This window comes from Dendropsophus ebraccatus, chromosome 3 (genome assembly GCF_027789765.1).
Source record: "Dendropsophus ebraccatus isolate aDenEbr1 chromosome 3, aDenEbr1.pat, whole genome shotgun sequence".
Classification (NCBI taxonomy): Eukaryota; Metazoa; Chordata; class Amphibia; order Anura; family Hylidae; genus Dendropsophus; species Dendropsophus ebraccatus.
The window spans coordinates 178,661,634-178,674,628 of NC_091456.1; the positions used below are offsets into that span (position 1 = coordinate 178,661,634).

Consider the following 12,995-nt stretch of genomic DNA (forward strand, 5'->3'; position numbering starts at 1 on the left):
CAAATCCCTTCCTGGCTTTGGCTTCAAGTCTGTACATGGACCCCAAGATCTCTTAGCCATCTATAGCAGTGTTAACTCCAGGCCTCATGGACCACCAACTCCATCTGCAGGATAAGGGCCCTAACACCATGTAAGTGTCAATGATCAGCCGAGGAGGAGTGTCTTGTGGGCAGGCCAAAAAAGGTTTACTAGCTGCACATTTCCCTACATAAACAGGGGATGTGCAGGTAATAACAGTTTATGGCCACACAAACAATAGTGATTGATCATGCACCCAGGCTGCTCGATTAGCTGTGCCATGTAATTGCACTGCAAGCACCAATCTGCCTGATCGCACGCCGATTCCTCCATGTAGTAGAGCCTTAACCGGTACCTGCCCTGCAGCGTGATCGGCAAGTAGGCATTACAATGCAGTCTTTGGTGCTAACAGCAGTTCTGCTGACTTCACTTTAAAAGACTGCGTACCTGAGTTTTGACCACCAGAATGGTAGGTACCCTTTGTCAGTCAATCACCTTACTGGTCCTATACCTGCACTTCTACATCACTCTTAACCCGTGACCACCTCAGTGCAGCCAGATACTGCATGTAACACTGGCCAGCGATTGTGCCTACAGAGGTTTTCTCTGTCAGAAACCAGAAGATCAGTAAGGTGATTACCTTTATTTATAACTTAGGTTGCATTCACACATCACAGCAATTTTACAGACAGGGAAGGCAAGTAATGCATTGGTTTTCCGATGCAGGCATGACATTTATACATCATGCCAGGCAGGGAACCAATCCATTACTTCGCCGTCCGTAAGGGAAGTATGAGTGCAGCCGTACACAGCCAAGTTACCCATTTAAAAAAAAGGTACTGTAGTGTTCACCAGGATTTCATAGGTAATGTAATTAGTATTATTTCAGTATTATATCACCAAAAGACATTCGCTGTATAGGATATTCTCAAATCATGACCTGTTCGTGGTCCTTGAGGACTGGAGTTGGGAGAACCCTACTGTAAGGGTTTTTATGAAAATCTACTATATAAGAAGTTACCATACATCTTTAGTAAAGTTTTCATGGAACATTTTATTCTCCAATTGAGAAAGTTCTGTACATTAAAAGCACAAGTGCTTCAATAAGTTTAGTGAAAATGGAACCAGGAACAAGCATTAACATCCACAGACTGGAATTGGAAACTGATGGGGCGTTTACTCAAAAGTGGACAGGAAATTTAGTACAGTTTCTTTCAGCTTGGCATCTGCCTGCTCAGAGATCTTTCCATCAGCCCTAAAGCAAAAGAACAAAAATTATTAGAATAAAGTACAAGTTTAGTATTAGCAAAATTAAGTGGTCAAATCCCGATAGCAAGGGAGACTCTGGGTGGAAACGCACCTGATGGTAGCTAGAAGGTCCTGGTGTTGGCTCTTAATGTGGGCCAGGAAAGCATTCTCAAACCTTGTGATCTTGCTTGGTTCCATTTTGTCCAGATATCCTCTCACACCGGCATAGATAACGGTGACCTGTTCTTCTATGGCCATGGGAACTGAAGACAATGCATATGTTACACTAAGTGTCTGATCCCTGTCACCATTATAGAAGTAAAGGTCAGTGGGTAAAGAGTACTACTTACCATACTGTCCCTGCTTCAGCAGCTCAGTCAGACGGACACCACGGTTCAACAGTTGTTGGGTGGCAGCATCCAAGTCAGAGCCGAACTGGGCAAAAGCAGCTACTTCACGGTACTGAGCCAACTCCAGCTTCATGGTACCGGCCACCTAGGGGCAGGAGTAACACTTAATATGGGCACTGTAAAGAGCATCTGTGGGCTGGATGAAGAAACAGGCTTTACCATGCAATCTACACACCTGTTTCATGGCTCTGGTCTGAGCAGCAGAACCGACACGGGACACAGACAGACCGACGTTGATGGCAGGTCGGATACCCTTGTAGAACAACTCAGTCTCCAAGAAGATCTAAAAAGGGACAGAATATGTACATTCTGCTTTTTCTTTGAGACACAATAGTGTATGCTTTAGTCACTCACCTGGCCGTCAGTAATGGAAATGACATTTGTTGGGATGTAAGCAGACACATCACCGGCTTGGGTCTCAATGACTGGGAGAGCGGTAAGAGATCCACCACCAAATTGGTCATTCATTTTGGCTGCCCTCTCCAGCAGACGGGAGTGGAGGTAGAACACATCACCTGGGTAGGCCTCACGACCAGGAGGACGACGCAGTAGCAGAGACATCTGACGGTAGGCCACAGCCTGGAGAGACAAGACAGCAACTGTAACCATTATATACGCTACACTGAGACACAGGGTTTAGCTAAAACTCAATCCATTTATTCACCCACTGCAAGGTTTCATTTTCTCTGGAACTGCCGAACCACCACAATTGTAGGAAACATGATTGACATGCACAACACATTCACATAGATAGTTACCTGTTTGGACAAGTCATCATAAATGATCAGAGCGTGTTTTCCATTGTCTCTGAAATATTCTCCCATGGAGCAACCAGAGTATGGTGCCAGGTACTGCAGGGGGGCAGCATCAGAGGCAGTGGCAGACACCACAATTGTGTACTTCATGGCATCTATGGGGGGGGAAAAAAAAAAAAAAACAAAAAAAACAAAAAAAAAACACAATCACAATGAGTTTGGTACTGGTAAGCCATGGGCAGAATTTTCAAATCAACTGGTGTCAAGACATTACTTCTATTTAAAGATCTCCAGTCTTCTAGTACTTGCTGTATTCTTTCTATTCTGACAGTGCTCTCTGCTGCCACCTGTGTCCATGTCAGGAACTGTCCAAAACAGTAGCAAATCCCTATAGAAAACCTCTACAGCTCTGGACAGTTCCTGACATGGACAGAGGTGGCAGCAGAGTGCACTGTGTCAGACTGGAAAGAATACACCCTGTTTTTGCATTATGACTTCTCTACACAGGTGTAAAAGGGTAAATTTTGCAGTTTTCATATCTTATTTTATCTGGAACAAGCAGCTTAATGTATGATATAAAACAAAGGTATGAAAACTGCAAAATTTACCTTTACACCTGTGTAGAGAAGTCATAATGCAAAGTCAAAGCAAAAAGAGGGGGACAGTCACCAAGTACTGAAGACTTCAGATATGGCAGTTCACAAATCTGTATAGCTTTCTGACACTAGCAGATTTGAAAACATTTATCCCACCAGAGTACACCTTTAAATGAAGTCTGAATTTACTAGCAGACATCTGGGAGTCCATATAAAAGTAATGGGGGAGAAGGATGCTCATACCTGCATCAGTCAGCCTCTTAACCAGCTGAGCCACAGTGGATCTCTTCTGACCAATGGCAACATAGATACAGTACAGTTTCTTCTTCTCATCAGTTCCATCATTAAACCTCTTTTGGTTGATAATGGTATCAATGGCAATGGAGGTCTTGCTGTAAAGTAAATATAGCGTACATCATTTCCCAATGGTAGAGAAGGTATGGAGCCTAGATATAACAGGTAAAATGCAAGGCATTTCATTTTAGATCAAAAGCACTCTGTTGAACCCAGCAGTGTAGACAGTCCTGCTTCCATCAACACGCATGTTTTCGATATGTAACCGGTTCCAATGTGGTCACTTCTGTACATGAAAGCAATCGTCAATTGTTAACTTCTTGCTCCGTCACGTCTGACCCCCCCAAACCACTTGTACCTTCGGATAGCTGCTTTAAATCCAAGATCTGTCCTGCGCTCCGTTCGGCAGGTGATGCATTTATGGTCTTTAAAAAAACAAAAACAACTTTTCAACTTGCAGCCTGTGCCAAATGGGAGTATCTGTGCTCTAACTTTGCACCACCCCTCCCATCCCTCTTCATCATTAGGAATGCCACTGGAACATTTTCTGCATGCTGAACATTGCACAGGTGTCTTAACGATCCAGCCCATGTGCCGGGCTGACACAGGTGAGGAATAGGAGGCAATCTGCCTGCAACATTCCTAATGATGTGGAGGGTGGGGAGGAGGGATGAAGGGGTGGTGCAAAGTTAGGGCACAGATACTCCCGTTTGGCATGGGCTGCAAGGTTAAAAAAGTTTTTAGGACAATAACTGCATCACCTGCCGAACGGACCGCAGGACAGATCTTGGACTAAAAGCAGCTATCTGGAGGTACAAGTGGTTTGGAAGGTCAGATTGTGGGTACAGAGTCGCTTTAGGCCTACATGACAGGGTTAGTTCTCTATGACAGGCATTCCTTCTTACCCAGTCTGTCTGTCACCAATGATCAGCTCACGCTGTCCACGGCCAATAGGCACCAGACTGTCCACAGCCTTGATTCCAGTCTGCATGGGCTCCCGCACAGAGATACGTGGGATGATACCAGGGGCCTTCAGTCCAACTCTTCTGCGGATTTTAGCTCCAAGTGGGCCCTATAGCAAAAGTATAACATTAGATTGTACAGTGGACTTTATTCTACCTCACAGAACTTATGAGACTGATTTTAATTCTCTACAATGCCCCTTCCAAAAACCAAGCAGCACCTGGGAAGCAGAGGCATGTGATCAATGGCTACTGCAAACCCCAGGCCTTAAATAGTATTTGCAGTTGTGCAGCAGCTGGAGGAGCTCTGGTCAAGGCCATGACACTTCCAACAGTGCTCAGTCTTTAGATCAAGAATAGGAAACCTGCAGCTGTTGCTTAACTACAACTCCTATCATGCCTGGACATAAAACCAAAGCTTTGGCTATAACAGCATAATTGAAGTTATAGTTTGGCAAAAGCTGGTGGGCTACAAGTTCCCCTGCTTTAAAAAAAATGCATTGTATGATTTCTTTTAAACAGTTGTGCCGCAATATTTTAATGTCCTAAGAGAAGAAACAAGCACAAGGGTTATGACCTAAAAAAAAAGGGTCATTTTTAATTCCTTTGTGGGGTGGAGTTTCATCTGGTTATGGTGGTTGTACTTCTGAACTGGAACATATTGCCCTTTCCATCTAGATTAGATGTTAGTCTGTATTTATAGACCAGAGTTTACATAATACAGCTGTTCTGTGCCTGTTAGGAGGAAGTTGAGTCAGAGCGCTAGATTCAGACCCTTAAAGTAAATCGAGGGCACTGACCTTGCCATCAATAGCGTTTCCCAGGGCATCTACAACACGGCCGAGCAGCTCTTCACCGACCGGTACATCCACAATAGCACCAGTTCTCTTGACAATGTCTCCTTCCTTGATGAGTTTGTCATTACCGAACACGACGACACCAACGTTGTCAGGCTCCAAGTTCAAGGACATGCCCTAGCACACAGAGGAACATCCAGTTTAGCCAACAACCCTACACAAGTGCATATAAACCCTATAAAGGGTAATGAAGATTTCAGCTTAACATGATAGGTGCCAAGTTTTTGGTGGTGCCCAACTACAAGATGACACCACGCACCAGGAACCCTCCTGTGCAGTAACAGGACAACCAGTATAAGAATGAAGAGGTACACTGGGACTGGGAATTTCACATGGCAACAAACTGGCTAAGTCATTATAGTAGATGAAGGAACCATGATGCAAAGAGTTCTGTCAACTACAACAATGTTATGCTGAGCAGGCACCTTGCAATCCCTTGGGCAGATCACAGTTGGCATCAGGGTTTACAAGATGAAGGCAACTTTACTAACAGCCTACCTTAAGTCCAGAAGAGAATTCCACCATCTCCTCGGCCTGGACATTCCTGAGGCCATAAACACGGGCAATACCATCACCAATGGAGAGGACACGTCCGGTTTCTTCTAGGTCAGCACTGGTGTCTGCACCAAGGATACGTTCCTCAAGGATGGAGGACACTTCTGCTGTACCTGCAGGGAGCAATGAGGGACATTTAATACATGCGATCTAACAAACTGAGCCCAATCCACACAATAGCGCAGGCTTTGCTAGCCATCATTCTCTGAGGCTAGAGGCTTTCAACCTGTATCTGATAGCATGATGTATATGTAACAAAGCTGCGTTACACTGTGCTTACCAATGAATGGACACTATCAATGCTGTAAACTCCAAACATGCCAATTTACAGCAAGGCTAACATTTATGAGGCTGTGAAGTCTATACGAGAACCTGGTAAGTTCCATAGATAAGTGAAGGTTTGTGAAAGTGAGCAGAAAGTCACAAGCCAAGAGGATGTCCTTGACATTTCATAGCAACAGCGCCATCACCATTCATGTGAAATGAACAGCAGCACAGAGGAATCAGACACTCACCAGTCTTTTGGAGCCAGGAACCAGATGCATGGATGTTACGGGTGGCGACAAATGCAGCACCAAGGGCCTTCTTGGAGACCTGAGGGGGAAAAACAGACCCAAGTCACTAATAGAAACTACTAAAGTAGTGACCTCAGTCATCCGCTGTACATATCAATAGCAAGAGACAGCTAAGGCCTGAAGGACAAAGTGCAAGTCAATACAAGGGCATGACAAGATCAAGTGTGAGCACAGCAGAACAGCAGAGGGTCACACAGCCATTTCTGCCTATGCATGATCAGATCATGTACGGGTCCTCAATAGGTAGAATGGAAACTCAAAACACCTGTTGAACCTCATCATATTAAAGCCAATTTCATGTTAGTAACATGGACACTTTGAAGATTTACCAAAGGGTGTAAAATATACACTGGTGTAAACTGCCCAGAGCAACCAATCACAGCTCAGCTTTCACCTCGGGTAAAATGGAACTTGAGCTGTGATTGGTTGCTGAGGGAAGTTTACACCATAGTTTTTTTTACACCCTTTGATAAGTCTGGGCTGCAATTCCCAACTGGACTGCAGGCATGACAAGTTGTTAGGCCAGGTCTTCAGTCTATAAAACAAAGCCGAAACTGTATAGAAATCGCATTATGACCACAAATTTCTGCAAATATAAACTGGGCCTCAATGTCAATCCCAGAGAAAAACAAAAAAACAAAAACTAAACTCAAGTGGTAACCTAAGTATTCCCCCTATCTTATGGACAAGGAATAACTTTCTGTAATGAGAATTAAAGGGGTTGTTCAGCGCTACAAAAACATGGCTACTTTTCCCCCTCTCGTCTCCAAATTGGGTGGCGTTTCAAACTCTGTTCCATTGAAGTAAATGGAGCTTAATTGCAAACCACACCTGACCTGGAGACAAGAGAGGGGGAAAAGTGGCCATGTTTTTGTAGCGCTGGATAACCCCTTTAAGGGCCAAGCAAACCCAGAAATGAGGGATATACTTCCTCCAAATGAATGGAGTGGTAGTACACAAGCATGGCCAGTAGTCCATTCATGCTCAGAGATCACAACTTGGCCATGTTCAAATATCCTAGAGAGTGAAGGGAGAAGAGTCATGCATGCACAGTACACTACTTAAAGGGGACCTGTCACCCTGGCTGCCGGGGTGGAGCCCCTTATACTTACCCCTTCCTCGACGTCCCGGACCATGTCCCGCCGCAAGATCCCTGTCGGAAGCCATGCGCGCGTTCACCAGAGATAAGTCCGACACCCATAGAGAATGACTGCTCAAGTTATTCTCCACAGGCATCAGACTCATCTCTGGTGAGCGCGCGCATGGCTTCCGACTGGGTTTTTTCAGAAGCAGGACGGGGTCCGGTACTTGAAGAGGGGGATGAGTATAAAGGGCTCCTACGGGGGGGTTGGTCGGGCAGGCTTCACCCCAGGAGGCGGAGTAACAGGACCCCTTTAAGCACCCAGCTTTTGATTTTTTTTTTTTATCATGTAGATCCCAGTTGTCAGCACCTCCTCAAATTAATTGCTGCTTATCCTGTCGTCCACTGCAAATAAAACAGAAAAAAAAAAAAAAAACACAAGACCGACCAAGCGATCCAGGAGTCAACTGACATCTGGCAACATCGATCCAGGATAGACCCATACAGCGCACAGATGCTGCAGAACCTCTTCAGTGACCTCCCAAATTATTATATATTTTTTTTCTGGACATAATCAGATATGTGCAACGCTTTACAGCACTGTACTTCTAGCCTGGCATTGCTTTATGGCACTTCAACTGTTGCAAAGCTACAACTCCCAGCATGCAACAGGACGTAGTTTTGCAAGGGGTGAGAGGAGCAGTGAGAAGATGCAATAGACAAGGAGAGTATAGAAGTGAGACATCATGGCCCCCGCACCCCCTATTATAACGCAGAATCCGGGGTACACAACTATATGAAGGGCACAGTGTGTGGCTGCAGGGAGCCGCCATCCTGTATGACCGGTGACCACCAGCCCGTCACTGCTGACAATGACACCGGCCGCCATTGACCTTCACAGGACACCCGCGGCCTAGCCTGCCCCCGCTATCCCCGAGCTGCCCTGCAGCAGCAGCCCCGCCACCCCCCGCCGTCCCCGGTGACCTCTGCAGCAGTACAGGCCGCACGGTATACGCTGACAAGGAGCGGCGGTGCAGGCCCAGGCCGGCCATGCTGGAAGGAGGGAAGACGGAACCTAGAGGAAAACATGGAGAAGGCACCTACCAGACCGGCCTGCCGGGGCAGGGAGCGGGCGAGAGTGGCGGCTACACGGACTGAGAGCATGGTGGCTGCGGCCGGTGAGGAGCGAGGTGTCAACTGAGTGGGAAGTCCTCCCTGTCCGCCTGTCCGCGCAGACTGAAAAGATGGCGGCCGGCTGTGAGCTTGTGAAGGGAAGGTCACTCCCGCCCACCGCCAGCTCCGCCCACTCTAAGAATCAGTTTTTTTTAATTGAATTAGCTTTATTCATCCAAGGGCATAGGGACATAGCAAAAAACGTCCGGAGCTGTCATTCGCCGTGACGTCATGACATGTCACCTCTATCGCTGCATTTTTTTTTTTTAAACCAACTTTACACACACAAGGGCAAGTAGACAAACTTTGTTCTGTCAGCACCCTGATACATAGGACTTCTTAGCGCAGCAAATTATACTAATTACATGGTTAAGTGTGTGGTAACCAAGGAAGTGAGTGAAGGTGGGAGGAGTCAGCCCACCCCCCACCAATAGGATATTGATGGCCTAGTCTAATGCCGCGTTTACACAGAAAGATTATCGTTCTAATTTTCGCGATAACGATTGCATCAGAGCGATAAACGGTACGTGTAAACACAGCGAACGAACAGGCGACGAGCGAGAAATCGTTCATTTTGATCTTTCCACAAACCTTTCTCAAATCGTCGTTGGTCGTTCTCTAAAAATTGGCTTCGTGTAAACGGTCTGCCACCGATTTATCCTTAGTGTGAGATGGGCTTAACCGATCTTAAAACGATCGCAATAACGATTTTTTTTAACAATTTATTTGAAATCGTTGCTTCAAAATCGTTAAATCGATTGGGTGAATTAGCGTGTAATTATCGCTGCTATAAACTAATGGCCCTATTGAGCCTATATATCTTTAGCAATGTCGGTGCAGCCCACGGCCTAGACTGTTATACATTACCTCTCCACGCTCCCGGTCTCCTCCTGTTCTCTACTTTCACTCCTGGCGCCATGGCTGCAGCTTCAGGCCCCTCAGCCAATCACTGGCCAGAGATCCCGACCGGAGTGTATATACTCAGTACACACTCCAGCCGGGATTCCTTGCGGCTGCAGAGAAAAATGACGTGTCAGTTTTGTGCGGCCGCTATTCATTGAATAGCGACCACACAAGACTGACAGAGAAGACAAGGTAAAGTGTTGCTCCAGACAGACTTTACCTTGTCGGCTAAGGGTAAGGGCGGGTTCACACTACGGAATTCTCGCGGACAATGTCCGCGGAATTCCGCTGTCTGTCCGCCCGCACATCTGGGCGCTTTTCCGCCGGCTCCATAGACACCATTCTATGGGCCGGCGTATTCCGCTATACGCTGAAAGAAGTGTCATGTCACTTCTTTCAGCGGATCGCGGAATACGCCGGCCCATAGAATGGTGTCTATGGAGCCGGCGGAAAAGCGCGTGCCCGTGCGGGCGGACAGCTGACGGAATTCCGCGGACATTGTCCGCGAGAATTTCGTAGTGTGAACCCGCCCTAAGGGCTCTTTTACACAGAAAGATTATCTGACAGATTATCTGCCAAAGATTTGAAGCCAAAGCCAGGAATGGACTATAAACAGAGATCAAGTAATAAAAGAAAGCCTGAGATTTCTCCTCTTTTCAGATCCATTCCTGGTTTTGGCTTCAAATCTTTGGCAGATAATCTGTCAGATAATCTTTCCGTGTAAAAGGGCCCTAAGTGGAATGCAGGCACACCTGAATGTGCCCACATCCCAATTCAAAAGAAATTAAGTTCATCTGGCCAGGATGAACTCCACTGACACCGGCCGTTCTTTGACACTGCTGGGTCACAGAATGGCTGATGTCATATGTAGTGTGAACCCGGCCTTAACCCTTAGAGGACCGGGCCAATTTAAATTTTTGCGTTTTCGTTTTTTCCTCCTTGTGCATAAAAGGCCATAGCACTTGCATTTTTTCACCTAGAAACCCAGATTAGCCCTTATTTTTTGCGCCACTAATTGTACTTTGCAATGACAGGCTGAATTTTTTCATAAAGTACACTGCAAAAGCAGGAAAAAATTAAATGTGTGGTGAAATTGAAAAAAAAACACATTTTTTTATTTGTTTTTTTTTTTGTTTGTTTTTTTACGCCGTTCTCCCTGGGGTAAAACTGACTTGTTATATATTTTTGTCAAGTCGTTACGATTACAACGATATATAACATGTATAACTTATATTGTATCTGATGGCCTGTAAAAAATTCAAACCATTGTTAACAAATATATGTTCCTTAACCCCTAGACGACCCAGGGCGTATAGTTACGCCATGGAAGTCTGTCCCCAGACGCCCTAGGGCATAACTGTACGCCCTGGGTGTTTCTCCCGCTATGAAGCGTGCTCCGCTATGAAGCGCTTCATAGGAGGTGGGGGCCGGCTGCAGTGAGCAGCCGGGACCTCCCCGGTAATGACACGCTGCAGCGATCGCGCTGCCGTGTGTCATTAACTCCCTAAACGCCGCGATCGCGGCACGACCGCGGCGTTTAAGTGTAAGTGACAGGGGGAGTCCCCTGTCACTTACCGATCGGGACCCCCGCAGTGTGACTGCGAGGGTCCCGATCGGTAAAACGGACTGCCGGAGGTCTCTCACCTTCCTCCGTGCGGTCCGATCGGCGATCTGCTACACTGAGCCTGCACAGGCAGACTCAATGAGCAGAGCGCCGATAACACTGATCAATGCTATGCCTATGGCATAGTAATGATCAGTGTAAAAATCCAAGTAGTGAATGTAAAAGTCCCCCAAAGGGACTTCAAATGTGTAAAAAAAAAAAAGTTAAAAACACTAACACACAACCCCAAAACCCCTCCCCCAATAAAAGTTGAAATCACCCCCCTTCCCCATTATATAAATAAAACATATAAAAATAAATAAACAAATAAACATATAATATACCGTAGCGTGCGTAATTGTCCGATCTATTAAAATATAAGCGTCATTGCGTACACGGAAAGAGGGAAAAAAGTGAGCGGATTACCGATTTTATGTTACATTATATAGAAATTTTTTTTTATAAAAAGTGATCAAAACGTCCGATCTTCACAAATATGGTATTAATAAAAACTAGAGATCATGGAGGAAAAAATGACACCACATACAGCCTCATAGGTGAAAAAATAAAACCGTTATAAGCGTCACAATAGGCCCATTTTATTTATAATTAATTGCCAAAAAAAAGGATTTCATTTAAAAAAAATATATAACATTAGAGAATCTGTGTAACCTGCATATGGTTGTGTTCGGACTGACCTATAGAATAATAGTATCATGTCGCTGTTACCATATAGTGCATTACGTAGACACAGGAACCCCCCAAACGTTACCATATTGCATTCTTTTTTGCGATTTCACCAATTTATATCTTCATAAATAATATATTTGGGATTCCATCATACATGTTATGGTAAAATGAATGACGCCATTACAAAGTACAACTATTCCTGTAACAAACAAGCCCTTACATGGCCTGTAGATAGAAAACTGAAAGTGCTAGAGCTCTTAAAAGGGGAGGAGGGAAAAAGGGAAACACTAAGATTAAAATTTGCGCGGTCCACTGGGTCATTCTGGGCCTGGTCCTCAAAGGGTTAAAATCGCTCCATTCCCAGGCTTAGGGTATAAACACACACCGTATACGCAGCGTATTTACTGCTGCGATACGCAGCAAATATGCAACAAATACACAGATCTAAATAACTGAATACAGCATCAAATTTGCACATCAAATCTGCTGCAGATCTGCTGCATATACAGTGTGTGTTTGTACCCTTATAGCGCTGTTATCCTTTGGTCAATGGGGCTGTGTGAGGTGTCATTTTTTGCGCCATGATGTGTTCTTTCACATCACTATGTTATCCAGAAAGTGACATCACCATGTTATCCAGGAAGTGACATCACCATGTTATCCAGAAAGTGACATCAACATGTTATCCAGGAAGTGACATCACCATGTTATCCAGGAAGTGACATCAACATGTTATCCAGGAAGTGACATCACCACGTTATCCAGGAAGTAAAGCCTTGATGCAGTAGTAAGTGCAGGGAAAAAAGCACTTTATAAGCATTTCCTATAATAAGTGTATATTGGTGATTTGTATAACTTTTGGGGTGCAGTGCAATACTTTAATAAACATTTTCACCAGACTTTCCCTTGTATTTCTTTTTTTCTTTCAAGGAGGGATATAGACCATAAACTATATAAGATACATGATTTGGACTGTGAACTAGGATGTGTTGTTCACTTCACCTTGCAATGCATATTTGGCTTCCATCCTTTGTAATGTGTTGATGTTGGTGATCTATGATGACCATGATGCTGGGTCTTTTTCTGTGTGTACAAGTGCTTGCCCCCGGAGGTTCGAGCCAAGACAAGACAGTGATTGCTGAAAGAATATGATCGATTCAGAAAAAAGATAATGTGAAATATAAAGCTGTGATTTACTGATTGCCCCTTGGAAGTGGAATCAAGACTGATGAAATACCGAGAAAATACTGTGTGGATTATGAGTTATTTTTGAGA

The 12,995-nt window shown here is 45.0% G+C and overlaps 1 protein-coding gene across 1 annotated transcript; it reads right to left on the reverse strand.

Annotated features, from left to right (window-relative positions):
- Positions 1-1,047: 1,047 nt before the first annotated feature.
- Positions 1,048-8,630, reverse strand: ATP5F1A (ATP synthase F1 subunit alpha). Its single transcript, XM_069963238.1, has 12 exons — positions 8,456-8,630; positions 6,211-6,289; positions 5,639-5,808; positions 5,084-5,257; positions 4,227-4,393; positions 3,271-3,419; positions 2,435-2,586; positions 2,031-2,255; positions 1,852-1,959; positions 1,617-1,761; positions 1,379-1,529; positions 1,048-1,273 (listed from the first exon to the last, which is right to left on the reverse strand). The coding sequence occupies exons 1-12, from the start codon at positions 8,513-8,515 to the stop codon at positions 1,195-1,197; spliced, it is 1,659 nt and encodes a 552-aa protein (XP_069819339.1). The 5' UTR covers positions 8,516-8,630; the 3' UTR covers positions 1,048-1,194.
- Between the last annotated feature and the right edge of the window lie 4,365 nt (positions 8,631-12,995).